The sequence below is a fragment of the Haliotis asinina genome, chromosome 6 (assembly GCF_037392515.1).
Source record: "Haliotis asinina isolate JCU_RB_2024 chromosome 6, JCU_Hal_asi_v2, whole genome shotgun sequence".
NCBI classification, from domain to species: Eukaryota; Metazoa; Mollusca; class Gastropoda; order Lepetellida; family Haliotidae; genus Haliotis; species Haliotis asinina.
The window spans coordinates 50,825,172-50,839,556 of NC_090285.1; the positions used below are offsets into that span (position 1 = coordinate 50,825,172).

A 14,385-nucleotide genomic window follows, 5' to 3' on the forward strand; every position below is an offset into this window, starting at 1 on the left:
AACCGGCTTCTTAAACAACCCAGTGGCCGGAAAGTGATGATTCACGAACCCCAAACTGGCGCGGCGAACATTCGACTGCGCCAAGTTGGGTGGATACGTAACCTGCTGAGTTAAATGTAACGAATGTAAACTGAGCGATAATTTAGATCACAAGGTCGGATCCAACCCAAGTCTTCACGGAATGCACATCTTGAACTCAAAGAGCAATTACTATATATAGAAGCCTGAAAAATAGGACAACACTAGTGCGGTTTTGATTTTCACAGCTGAAAAACGTATCTGGGCTTTGTGTTTTGGTAGTTTTAATTTCTAAAACGTTTATTTTCCGTAACATATGTTCATTTCAGAGACTAGCTGTTAGTCTATTAAATATGCTGCCTTTGTACCTTTAACATGTATTGTCCACTCAGACACGATAGACACACAAAACCGGGTAATATTGCCATTCCAAACAAACCGCAAATATACAATCTGGATCGTTTCTTATGCAATGTGTTGCAAGGTTTGGAACCTTTATACATTAAACATGCCATCGCAACGACTGCCGCTTGCAACTAGAGAAACAGTATATTCCGTTATTTAATATCCAGGGTCCCACCATTTCCAGGATCTTTATATCCACAACATGTTCGTAGCGCTATGACGTCGACATTCGGTGGTCTCTGATAATCTTTGAAGTTACGACAGATCGTAACCTTACGAACTCTTTGTGGATAGGGACCGTCCAACGGTGAGATGAAGTGTGTACTTAGTTATGGGTGGGAAACTGAACTATGGTCACTATAATAATTTTGATTTACCTCGGGCAGTTGTTTTGGGTTTTTTTCTCGTAAATTCTATAACATCACAATTACTGCTAATGACTTCAACTGTATTCCCAGTCATCGTCAACTTTTTGTCGTGAAGGTATTACTTCGTTTGACTTCGTATCAGACGTGTTTTACCTCACCGTATGGGAATGCACGTATGTGCGTACATTTCGTGTTTTATGTCCAAACGATCCCTGTTAAGGGCTGTATAACCAGCTGTTATGCACATCTCTATAACCAGCTGAACTCGTGTCGACAATGACACAAAGGACAAGTGTTTGCTTTTCGGTTTGATAGTCCTTGTTTAGGGCTACATACACTGTTCTAAAGGCCTCTGAATGGCTGTATACAATGACACAACGTGTCTGTTTTGTGTGTCCCTCCGGCCAAAGTCCACGTGAAGTAAAACATATCGATCGTTTAGCTAATTTCGGGTTTTACTTACAGCAATATTGAACATTCTTGTGCTACTGCCTTAAATAAGTTCGATCACAGGGACTTTGGTGTCTATAATCGCGTCTGGGACATCAAATACTGAACGAACATGTACCGTTTTGATACTATATCCATAAACCGTTTTGATACAGTCCCCATGACCGAGCCGAGCTGTTATCGCTCAGATGACATATATTAACCCAGCTGTTCAGATAGCAGCCCACAGCACGCAGCAAAGCGTTCACTAAGCTACACTGGCAGCACTTTGTTGTTCGCATATCAAGACAAGGACACTGTTCTTCGCTGAACTGTTGTACGGTTGTTTTTTTCTGTCTCGGAAACGTTCGATTTGCCCGGAGTCAGTGGTGAAACTTCTCAATGGAGATACTAGGCTGTGTTGACATCTCTCCAACGTGGATTCTGTGTATAGCTGTTTTGTTTCTGTTTTATGCGTAAGTAAATAATTGGTGATCTGATCAACTAATGAGTTCAGTGAATACTGACAGGATAGCATTCCCTCTAAAGACAGTCCCACACTGGCTAGACGACAGTTTTTGACAAGGTTAAGGCCGTTTGCCTGTCAAGAAATGCCAAAGGGGTCATGTCATAATCACCGATGCATTTTTGCCTCAAATTATGAGAGTGAAAGAGCTACAATATCAATAAATGCACTTTAGTGAATCAGTTTTCTTCTTTTATGATTTTTAATATATTTATGTGGCATTGGAATAAAGAAGCAACTGTCCCCGTATATTGTGTGAATGAAATGTAGGGGGCGGTGGGGGAGGATGTTTTTGCGGGAAATAAAGCGGAAACGAATTGGTTTAAAATCCCAAGGTGTGAATTAAGAACGGGGTGTCATGAATGCTTCATTAGTGTTACTTATTCTAGATTCAGATGTTATTTGGAGGTGAGGTGAGGTGAGGTGAGGTGAGGTGAGGTGAGGTGAGGTTTAACGTTGCACTAAGTATATCTCGCTAACATAGTGACTTGCTAGCTTGCTGAAATATCAAGCCGCATCACACTGATTCCAATCTGGCCTGTCCGTGATCTACTCATAATGCCGAGCACCAGGCAGGGACCAGCAAAGACAACATTTCAGTGTATTTTGGTATGACATTGTTATTTGGAGGTCATGTGGGAAGCAGTACAGTTATATCTCCAAATATACATGCAATGTTTTTTGTTTTTAAATATCAAGAACGAGATAGTTGACTAAAATACTGTACCCACAAAAAGAATCTAATGTCTACAAACGAGACAGTTGACAGAAATACTGTACTCACAGAAAAGGATCTAATGTCTACAAACGAGATAGTTGACTAAAATACTGTACTCACAAAAAAGGATCTAATGTCTACAAACGAGACAGTTGACAAAAATACTGTACTCACAAAAAAGGATCTAATGTCTGCATGTAAGTTGTAATGATTATTTAGTTTACCTACTGTGATATACGTTCATCTGAAATAAAACGTAATATTAATGTTGCAGAAAAAGAAAAGTACTTGACGTTTTCCTACTAATTTTCGCTGGATATTGGTTTCAAAATTACAAGTCATTTCCCGAAAATGAAGTATCATATTTCTGCTGGCTGGGAAATATCTAATCTGACATCTGAATGTGCCTTAAATTATGCATAGATATGGAAAGAAGAGGAACCGTTTGTTCAAGGATGCTGGTATTCCTGGTCCCGAGCCTGTGATTTATATCGGGCACTTTCATCAGTTTGTTATGAAGGTGAGATCAAAGTTTAACTCGATTAGAAAGTCTTTAAATAGTAATGCTTGTGAATATTATTTTTCCTAAGGAATACTAAGGTTCGAAGCTCACATTTACATCGTATTCTTGTTTCACATTACCTTCCAACTCAAAATGGAACTCTGCCTCTCAAAATGTGCATGATTTTTCACACTACTAAGTTTTATTTTCTGTCGGAGAAAAGGTTACATTTTCATTGAAATCAAGAGGGTTTAGGCATAAAATAAAATTTAAAATAAAATCCATCCTCGCGACTCATAGTTTGAAAAAAAAGTGATGAAAAACAACATTGTTTGTTTATGTGGACCTATGAAAATAAACACGTGGTATCGAGTTCATGAATAACGTGGGGATGAATTATGTTGTCTTTTGAAACATTCTGTAACACAGATTCACGTAACTCAACTCCCGCCATTCCGGGAGGTTACGGAAATGGGCGAGTGGTGACGAATGAACTGGGCAAGCCTCGGGGACCTTCAGGAGCCTAGTGGTTAAAGCGTTCGCTCGTCACGCCGAAGATCCGGTTTCTGTTCTCCACATAGGTACAATGTGTGAAGCCCATTTCTGGAGTCCCAACCGTGACATTGTTGGAATATTGCTAAAAGCGGCGTAAAGCTAAACTCACTCACTCGATCTTTGTTACAGGGTGCGTACATCAAAGAATGGGAGAAGTATGGTAAAGTATTCGGGTATGTCATCTTTCGGTGTCGTGTGAGAGATACTGACGCTTAAAATGGCCTTATACTCTACTCACTCAGTCGCTCATTATTTTAGATGAAATACTGCCACCCATGACATGTTTTTTTTTCAAATGTTCCTTCTTTCGTTCATGTATGATAATATATGGAGTTGTTTTTTATTTGATATTTCATACCACTTAATGGACCAGCTTTATGGCCTTTGAGTAATCGAGCGTTGTCAAGGTAATCCAGTGGTCAATAGTGACAGAAACGGTTCATATTGTCGGTGTAGGACGATGCTAATCGATCGCACTGAGACTTGATCTACCTCACTTATGATTAAAGCCGAGAAATTTCCACGATGTGATGTTATGTTTCAAGGGTATTCCTTGGTGGACTGCCGTTGATCAGTGTGACAGACCCGGAAATCATCAGAGAGGTCTGCATCAAGGATTTCCAGCATTTCACAGACAGAACAGTTAGTATTCTTCCGTTATTCCATCCTCTTTCTCTCTTCCTTCTCTCCCTCCTCTCTTCCTTCTCTCCCTCCTCTCTCTCCCCCCCCCTCTCTCTATATATACACCTGGAAATTAATCAAGCAACACCCCAATTTTTTCTATTGGAGCAACTTTGAAGTGTTCTGACAATCAAAATATGCCGGGTTGATATAGTTTGACACTTTTTTATTCAACAGACGATCTCTGACAAACAACTTAAAGGGAAAAAGTATCAAGACTTTGCTTTATTGCAACGAAATCCAAATTCTTAAAACTGTCTTAAATTCATGAAAAAATGGACACAATTTACTATTCATCCACAGACGTTGTTGTCAGGTGTATTAACACAAATGTCACATGGAAAGAAAGAACAGTCATCTGAGAGTCTGCACACCGACTTTCATCAATATCTAGTGTGTCCTCCCTGCGCTCGCACCACCGATTCCAGACGCCTCCTCATTCCTTGGATGAGTCTCCGGATCTGATTCTGGGGGATCCTGTTCCACTCCTCATGCAGGGCAGCCGTCAATTCGTTGAGATTATGGACTGGTGGGTCTCTCTGCCTCACACGACGGCCAATAAAGTCCCACAAATGTTCAATGGGGTTGAGGTCAGGGCTCATGGCAGGCCATGGAATTCTGTCAATTGCATTTTGCCGCAAAAAATCATTTACAGCATGCGCCCTGTGAGGTCTAGCATTGTCGTCCATAAATATGGGTCTCGTTGCCAGAGGATGGTTCTCAAAATGAGGTACCACAGCCCTGTCAAGAACCTCCTGTTGGTAACGAACACCGTTAAGGTTGCCACGGATGGTAATGATATCCAACTTGCAGTTCATGGAAATGCACCCCATACCATAACGGAACCTCCCCCAAAGGCCACAGTCTCCTGGATGTTCCGTGGAGCCATTGCTGTGTTCCTCTGCCTCCAGACCCGAGTACGACCGTCCACCATGTGCAGCAAGAACCGGCTCTCATCTGAGAAATGGACCTTCCTCCAAGAGGCAATGTTCCAGTGCAAACGGTCATTACACCAGGCCAGTCGGGCTGCCTTATGGGCTGGAGACAGTCTGGGTCGCTTGATTGGCCTCCTTGCCCGGTATCCTGCAGCTTTCAGACGATTCCGAACAGTCCTGTTCGAGATGGGTCTCCCTGGAAGCCACTCCTGTCTCAACCGAGAGCTCGAGTCGAAGGACCTGCGCCGTACAAGTCTCAGTAAAGCTCTGTCCTCCCGGACTGTGGTCTTCCTGGGTCTTCCTGGTCTAGGCAGGTCTTTAACTTCATTAGTGGCCCGGTATTTTTTCAAAAGTTTTGAAATTATGGAATGATGTCGTCCGATTTGAGTCCCGATTTGTCTTAGAGACATACCAGCATTCCTCATGCCGATTATTTGCCAACGAGTGGCCTCTGATAATTTCCTACGTGCCATGACATTGAAATGAATGAAAAACCGAATGCAATCGACAACCTGCGCTTGTAAACACCCCAGGGAAAAAGTGCATTTTTCGAAAGTTGAGGTTAAAGCAATGCACGTGCGCTGTGCAAGCTTCACGCGCGTCATATCAACCCATGAAAAGCTCATGCTGTATGTCAATACATCAAAATTGAATAATCAATCATCAAAATTACTTCGTTAAACTTTGTTAAGTTTTTATGTGTCTTTGAATTTGGTGTTGCTTAATTAATTTCCATATGTATATATTACCAGTTGTGTATGTGTGCTTGTGTCTGTGTGTCACCCTGTGACCTTTCTGTAATTTGAAAGGGATGCTGAATTACACACACACGCACGCTCGCGCACACACACACACACGCACGCGGTCACGCACAAACACACACAGGCATAATAAGCGCTTGCATGAAATAACACAGAGCACTTGGTGAATGGAATATTCACTTTCTAAACCAAAATACAATCATATAATCACATTATGTTTACATACAGAATGTTTGATAACCTTACAGAATCTTGACCTTGACGACTACCCAGTGACCAAAAGTATTCTTCTTGAGAAAGGCGCGAACTGGAAACGAATCAGGAACATTGTAACGCCATTATTCAGTGGCGCCAAACTTCGCATGGTAAGAACATTTTCAATTATGCGTTTATTCACTATTTCTTTCACTACGTGAGTAGAAAATACGAATATTTTAAAACTATTTTCTGAAATTGTATTTCAGATGTGCGACCGAATAGATCAATGCTCCTGTGTACTTACAAATAACTTTGTTAAGGCCGCGGAATCAAACCAAAGTATTGAAGTCAAACCGTAAGTCTGTATTTTTCCCAACCATGTATTTATCGGGTCATATCTAGGTGGGGTGTTGGGGTAGCCTAGTGGTTAAGGCGTTCACTCGTCATGCTGAAGACCTGGGTTCAATTGCTCACATGGGAACCATGCGTGAAGCCCATTTTTTTGTGTCCCCCGCGGTGATATTGCTGAATATTGCTAAAAGCGGCGTAAAACCGAACCTACCGATATTTAGGCGTATTGTAACAGTCATGTCCAAATAGTGCAATATCACCTGTGTGTTTTGTGTTTTAAGAATAGCACATTGAAATATGTGAACTCGGTTCCAGCTACTTTGGGGCATTCACAATGGACGCTATATCAAGCACAGCGTTCGGGATCGATGTGGATTCCCAAAGTGACTTCAAAAATGTTTTTGTTGAGGAGGCAAAGAAGTTCTTCGGGGAGGGAATCCAAAACCCCCTCGTCATGTTAGCTAGTAAGTGAATGTTTGTTGTGCTAATTGTGGAATCCGCAGATCGGTCGCAGTTCAGGATGTACGACGTTTGATAATGTGTTTAATGAGTGTAAAAAGCAGCAAACGTTTGAAACTGTTAGCGTTGTTTCGATATGAAATCTAGTATCCACTGTTCACACATGTATTTCCTATAATGCGGGACGGTGTGATAGCCTAGTGGGTAAAGCGTCGTTCGTCATGCTGCAGACCCGAGTTCGATTCCTAGTTGAGTACAATATGTGAAAGCCATTTTATGGCGTTCCCCGTCATGATATTGCTGGAATATTGCAAATGTGAAGAATCCCTAGATTGAAATCTCGGACAACAAACCCCAAGACACTATTCTATGCTTTTATTTTGAACCTAACGTATTCTCTGTTTTGGAAAGATTACTATCATGATATTAGGTAATGACATATCTTACAACATATTCTTTGAAACTTTCTCTCAAATACCATCACAGTGTTTTAAAATATTTAAAAAAGTGTGATATCAAAGACAAAACGTGAATTTGTTGAATAAATATGTCGATGAAAAAAGGTATATCCCCAAAATCAATTCTATAGCATCTACATTGATTATTCAACACAATCAACTCCTCAATTGTCTTATAGAATAATTGTTGTTAAATTTCAATTTACATTTCCAGTGATTTTTCCCGCACTCACCCCCTTGTTCAGAGCCCTAGGTGTGAGCACATTTTCACGGAGCACACGGAAGTTCTTCACGAAGGTCCTGAATGAAATGATTGAACAACGCAAGGCTGATATGAGGGCCGGAAAGGTAGGAACACAAAAGGATTGCAATGATACATACACACAAGGAAGAGAGTTTACGGACGTCCTCTTCTTTTTTATGAGGAACACAATGGAGATTATAATTTCTCTCCTTCGTTAGGTGAATGAGTGAATGCGTTTAGTTTTACGCCCTCTCAGCAATATTTTAGCTATATGGCAGTGATCTGTACCAGACAATCCAGTGATCAACGGTATGAGCATTTATCTACACAGTTGGGAACCGATGACATGTGTCAATCGAGTCAGGGAGTCTGACCACCCGATAAGCACCTCTTGCTTGTTGCAGTCGCCTCTTACAACAAGTATTGGTTGCTGAAGACCAGCTCTAACCCGGATCTTCACGGGTACATCAGGTGAATGGACGTTATGAGACAGACAGCCAATATAGCAAATGCAGGAACACCGAAAGTAATTATAGGACAACAAAGAAGGAATCTAAAGAAGAACACCAACAGCTGACAATGCTTCCTGTGAGCCCTACTTTCCTTGAAGACTTTGGAACACGGGTGATCCCGTTGGCTATAAGAGTTGCAAATCACTTTGGAGCGTTCTGTCCATTAGACGTGTACATATACATAATCTATGATACCTTATTTGTATCGTTATACACCTTGTGGTTCAGGGTTGGACCAAAACGACAAGCTTCATTCGTGACTTACTTCCGCTATTCCGATCGTCATCTTGGAGGTTACGGAAAGGGACGATTGGTGAGGAATGAACAAGTTTCTGGAACCTCATAACGGATTTCCTTTCGCAATAGCTTGTTGGTCTTTATATGATTGGAGTACGTATCAAAGCGGCCAAATTAAACGAAAAGTCATTTGTATTTTAAAACGTTGCGCCACAAAACTATTAATTCGTTTTATCTTTTGATTTTGTTTTCTTTCATAATTTTTGAAACTGTGATTATTCTGTTTAAGACATACACGTGGTATTCATGTGTGTGGTGTGAGATACATGTAAGAGCCAACCTTACCTGATTCTGTTGTAGACGAAGAGACACGACTTTTTTCAACTACTGATGGACGCAGAGGATGATGGATCTGACTCTCAGGGTGGACCTCAGAGAAAAAGTTTGTTATGAGGGAATTAGTTTTTCGTTATTCATTCTTCGAATGATGAAAAGTAAGCTAGATTCGCTTTTCGAAGACTATGTTAAACATCAGTTGTTCAAGCATTCTGAAACTCATCATGTGATATAATAACAAAATGTTCATCTTAGAACTGTTCCACACGTTTTTATATCTTGTTTGACCGGTAGCTTGAACTAAAACATAAACTATGCATATAGCTGTAAAACAGATTTGAGCCATGTGTTGAACATACACGTGTGCGTATTGTGCCTTGCTAACGTTCTGATCCATTCCAGAGATGACCAATGAAGAGATAATAGGACAAGCTTTGTTGTTCTTCATTGCTGGATACGAAACTACGGCCAACACTCTCCATTTTGTTGCCTACTCTCTGGCTAAGAACCCGGATGTACAGAAGCGACTCACGGAAGAAGTGGACTCGGTTTTGGGAGACGTGTGTAATTTTTTAAACCAGATTGTTTTTCTTGACAAACGCACGTGCATGTTTAGCGGGGATGTTAAATGCAACGTATGTCATATTTTGGATTTCACTTTCTCAGTAAAGTTCAAATTCTGGAAGTCGCGGTGGCTGAACGGGCTATGTGGCTGACTTTGTGTGCTGGCGATAAGGTGCCTGACTCTGAGGGTGCGGGTTCGAATGTCGGATGGGACTCAACCCAAACAGTACTATAATTTATACTTTACTAAATGGCATTGTGTAATCATATCTGGGATGTTAAGTTCCTGTAGAAAGAATAACATTTACCTTCTAACATCAATGGCAAAGACGCATTAGATTGGTTCGCTCGTCACGCTGAAGATCCGTGTTACAATTCCCCATATAGGTACAATATGTAAATCTCATGTTTTGGTGCCGATATGCTGCTGGAATATTGCTAAAACGGCATAACACCAAACTAACTCACCAGAAAATGACTCGTGAAAGTCCCGGGGTAGAATAGGCCTTCAGCAACCCATGCTTGCCATAAAAGGCGACTGTGCTTGTCGTAAGAGGCGGCTAACGGGATCGGGTGGTCAGGCTCGCTGACTTGGTTGACACATGTCATTGTTCCCAATTGAGCAGATCGATGCTCATGTTGTTGATCACTGGATTGTCTGGTCCAGACCCGATTATTTACAGGCCACCGCCATATAGCTGGAATATTGCTGAGTGCGGCGTGCAAGTAAACTCACTCACTAGAAACTGAAAACAGCATAGCAATTTTTAAAACATGCATGTTGGCTGATGAGAATGTCCACCTTTCAGGACTTCAACTGCAGGTGTTTTCAAATCCTTGGTATCGTATAGTAGTAGACAATCTGATATTCCTATAATTATCATATGAGTACCGAGTCCGAACAACCAACCTTCTTATGAGAACGTTGTATGATCTACATGACCAAAGAGCCTGTCCCACTGGTGAGTGATGGGGGCTGTGGGGTAGCCCATTATTTATTCTCGATTTCCTCACAGAGCTATTCAAAGCTGCTGCTTATAATCGGAAAATATTAAAGGGACGCTTGAATTTTCCAGTGCTCTCCATTTGTTTCTCAGGTATATACCTGACCATTTCATTGGCTCTGAATTGCCATGATACGTCATTACATGCTTAAAGTGCCTTTAGTCGTACCTTCGTGTCAAATGATTTGCTCGTCATACCGAAAACCCGTTTTCGATTCCCGCATAGGTGCACTGTGGAAAGCCCATTTGTGGTGTCACCACGCCCTGTTATATGCTTTACGTCAACCATATGATATTTTGTGTTGCTGAAATCAGCACCAATCGTTATTTTTTATCCAATCCTTGTTTTAAAGACGTTTTAATCATCACAAGTATGTATATATTTACATGCGTTCCGATGTTCGGCATTTGTGTTTCAGAACAATCCTGATTATGATAATATCGGTGAAATGAAATACTTGGATCGAGTGATCACGGAGACTCTCAGACTGTACCCTGCTGTAACTGGGTAAGACATAAGACTTCACATAAGTATCACACGCAAGGTAATTTAGCATTTGAGTGATGCACGCAAGGTAATTTAACATTTGAGTGATGTACGCAAGGTAATTTAGCATTTGAGTGATGTATGCAAGGTAATTTAGCATTTGAGTGATGTACGCAAGGTAATTTAGCATTTGAGTGATTTAATTTAGTCATTTACTTTATTGAGTAATATTATAGACCTATTGGGTTTTAAGTGACTCATGTGCGTTTTTGTACTCCTAGATTTGTAATTAACTAAGTAAATTTTTATTGCGTAAAATAAGCAAATATCGCCTTATCACTGTCGCCATAGGGCGATGGGGGTAATCTAGAGGTTAAACCGTTGGCATGTCAGGCCGAAGGTTCGATTCCACACATGAATACAATATATGATGCCAATATGTGGTGTCCCTTGCCGTGATATTACTGGAATATTGCTGAAAGGAGGCGCAAAACCATACCACTCACCGGCGCGCGATATGTTCCTGGTTGTCCTTGACCTCACTGTAAATGCAGGTACTCCAACTCTCCATACCCTATGTTGCAGAGTAAGTCGTAATGTAGCGGAGACTGTCACCATTAAGGGTTACACATTCCCGAAGGGCTGTTCCGTCACCTTCCCTCCCCTGGCTATACACAGGGATCCTGAATTATACCCTGACCCAGACAGTTTTAAGCCAGACAGGTAAGGAGTTTCACGCTGTGAATCCATTTCTGATGTCCATCTCCTTAATTTTCATACTCACTCACTCACTCGCGCACTCACTCTCACTCACACGTTATTTCCTTGTATGAGGCCACTAACGGAATCAGTACTCATGTTGCCGATCACTGGATTGTTTGGTCCAGACTCGATTGTATATAGACCGCCGACATGTAGCTGGAATATTAATTATTTGCTGAATGCAGCATAAAACTAAACTCCCTCGCGTTTCCACAGTTTCCTATCCCTTTCTGTCAGTTGTTGCTTTTGGACAATATAGATATGGACACTAGAAATCTCCGTGATTTACCTTTGCGGGTCTGTCATGGGAGATATAGCTGTAATACAGCCTAGTGCAGCGGAGGCCTAACTAAAACTGTTATGGAATAATGACTTGTCAGGACATAAAAAAGTTCATAGTACTTCCTTTCAAGTTTACTGTTGTGAACTGATATTTTACTGCCCTCTGAATGTATGAATCGTGGGTTTTGTCTGCTGGAGACTTTCAGCCCATACACATGTTTAATTCCTCAATTTAGATGGTTGCAAAAGTCTGAAATGGACCCCATGAATTATCTCCCCTTCGGTCATGGTCCTCGTCAGTGTGTGGGAATGAGACTTGCACAGGTGGAGATGAAGATGGCGCTTGCTCGGATTCTCAAAAAGATTCAGTTTGTGGCATCAGAGGACACCTTGGTGAGTCCAGTGTTTTTGGATAGATACCATGCTTCCTCCAGGTATAAGCATGTCGTTAAGATGAAAGAGGTAGTTTAAGTCCCATGAAGTGATGGCTCACTCTCTGAAATGTTTATCTGAAGACCTGTATTTGATTCTCATTTTGAGTTTCTGGTGTTCCCCGTCAGGATATTGCATGAATACTGCTAAAAGCGGCGTAAAACTAAACTCACTCACTCCTGTACATCAACACTGAAATACCTTTCTTTAAAATGAAACTGAAATATCATTATTTCGGGATCGGGTGGTCAGATTCGCTGACTTGGTCGACACATGCCATCGATTTCCAATTGCGCAGATCGATGCTCATGTTGTTGGTCACTGGATTGTCTGGTCCAGACTCGATTATTTACAGACCGCCGCCATAAAGCCGAATTATTGCCGTGTAAAACTAAGCTCAGTTATTCACTCCATCAGTATTTGCAACTCTTCCTGATTAAAGTCGTACTGGAGGTGGTTTATTATTATAACTTGGTACTTTCAGCCATACGTCGGAATGGACAACATCACTATACACTCAGGCATACTGACCCCCAAGAAACCAATCCTGGTCAAGATCAAAGTCCGGCCGGACAAGTGAAGTGGGAACTAACTACAGCGTCCTCCAGACTCTCGATGCACTATGATGCTGCTCTAGAATCGCTTGCGTTTGCTTCAAGGGAAACGAAATTCCTAGAATAGATTTATTGGAGAAATGATATAAAACTCTGCTCTTATTGTTGCTTTATATATTATAGTGTCTGAGTAGCTCGCTTATTTCGTTTTCTGCAAAGCTTGCACATCTAATGAGTGAATTCTAGTTGAAAATCGCATCGATAGAGTAACTAACGATCAATTACAGTTTTTGGATAGCTTACATACCAAGAGAATTCCGTTTGTTAAGAGAACAGTGGAGCTCTATAAGGATGCGTCATCATAACCTTAGTCGTCAAGAGGGGTAGCTTAGTGGTTAATGCAGTCGCTTGTCATACTGAGGAACCAAGTTCGATTCCTCCCTTGGGTACAATGTTTTAAGCCCAATAGTGACGCCCCATCATGATTTTGATGGAATATTGCTAAAAACGGCGTATAACTAAACTCCCTCACTGAAGCAGATGAAGTTATGTTGGTCATCACAATGAGTGTCTCACTGGCAAAAAATCCTCAAATAAAAGAATGAACAGGACACAAAAATCTTGTTAGAATAATTGTATTTTGTTGAATCTGAACAAAGGCAAAAACAAGGTTGGATGACTTCAGAGTCCGACACAACCATGCAACCAGGGAACTGTTCTCGATACTATGGATTGTCGCCATGTTAAACAGGGGGTTGAATTTCGATAAAATCTACTGTGATTTCACCATTGATTTGACTATGAGAAACATCAACCGATAGTTCTCCTTGTGTAACGGGCTGAAACAGTCTCAGCTTCGTCAGTTGTAACAACATGTTAATGTACAACTTCTTCGTTGTTGTGACGTTTCGGACTCTCTCACTGTATAATAAAGAACTTGCTTATTTGTATATCGTTATCCTTCCTTACTGCTGCAACCTGCTTCTCAAAGACATTATCTACTTAAAACTAGCCTGGAGTTCTTTCAAATCATAATACCTTTCATTTTGACGAAACTAAATTATTCCATTTATAAGGACAATTAGGGTGCTCTTTCCTGCATTATGTAAAGATATTAATTCTGCGGCTGACATCCATCACTTGTGTAATAAAAAGTACGGACTACAGATGAGTCAGGCATGAAGTCAGGCTCATTCAGGCTTTTTTTATCTGTCGATGTATCTCCGATGTGATGTACAGTGCGATTGTATACGTGATGTGCCTTTTTGGGAACATATGCAAGTAATATTTGTCTTTTAGTGCTTTATTTATCACACGTTCCTGTTTACTATTGCACTTAAGCCATATATACAAATAAACTGTCAGTGTCTTGCATATTGTTGCTTTCTGCTGTGTACTACTGATGTTTTTGCCACACATGTAAATAATGTGTTTCTAACTGTGTTTCATATACATGTATAGCACTTTCCTGCTTACAAGAAATGCCCTCTGAAGGTGTAGTGTTAAATTAAATTTACAATCACTAAATTTGAAATTAAAATAAATTTTATTAAAGTATTGTACGTTCGACTCAGTGAACGTACTGAATTGTTTCAAAGGCTTTCGCT

At 40.9% G+C, this 14,385-nt stretch overlaps 1 protein-coding gene across 1 annotated transcript; it reads left to right on the top strand.

Annotated features, from left to right (window-relative positions):
- The first annotated feature begins 1,213 nt into the window (after positions 1-1,213).
- On the top strand, positions 1,214-14,152 carry LOC137286710 (cytochrome P450 3A5-like). The gene is made up of 14 exons (XM_067818693.1): positions 1,214-1,696; positions 2,888-2,984; positions 3,651-3,694; positions 4,067-4,163; positions 6,147-6,263; positions 6,363-6,451; positions 6,763-6,911; positions 7,579-7,712; positions 8,718-8,799; positions 9,096-9,253; positions 10,681-10,769; positions 11,334-11,471; positions 12,029-12,185; positions 12,709-14,152. The coding sequence occupies exons 1-14, from the start codon at positions 1,623-1,625 to the stop codon at positions 12,802-12,804; spliced, it is 1,521 nt and encodes a 506-aa protein (XP_067674794.1). The 5' UTR covers positions 1,214-1,622; the 3' UTR covers positions 12,805-14,152.
- Positions 14,153-14,385: the final 233 nt, after the last annotated feature.

Excerpts from the sequence above, each read along its gene's own strand:
- LOC137286710 (XM_067818693.1), top strand. The coding sequence starts at position 1,623 with ATGGAGATACTAGGCTGTGTTGACATCTCTCCAACGTGGATTCTGTGT. Across the intron at positions 4,164-6,146 it reads AGCATTTCACAGACAGAACA|AATCTTGACCTTGACGACTA; the intron begins GTTAGTATTCTT and ends ATAACCTTACAG. Across the intron at positions 8,800-9,095 it reads GGGTGGACCTCAGAGAAAAA|AGATGACCAATGAAGAGATA; the intron begins GTTTGTTATGAG and ends GATCCATTCCAG.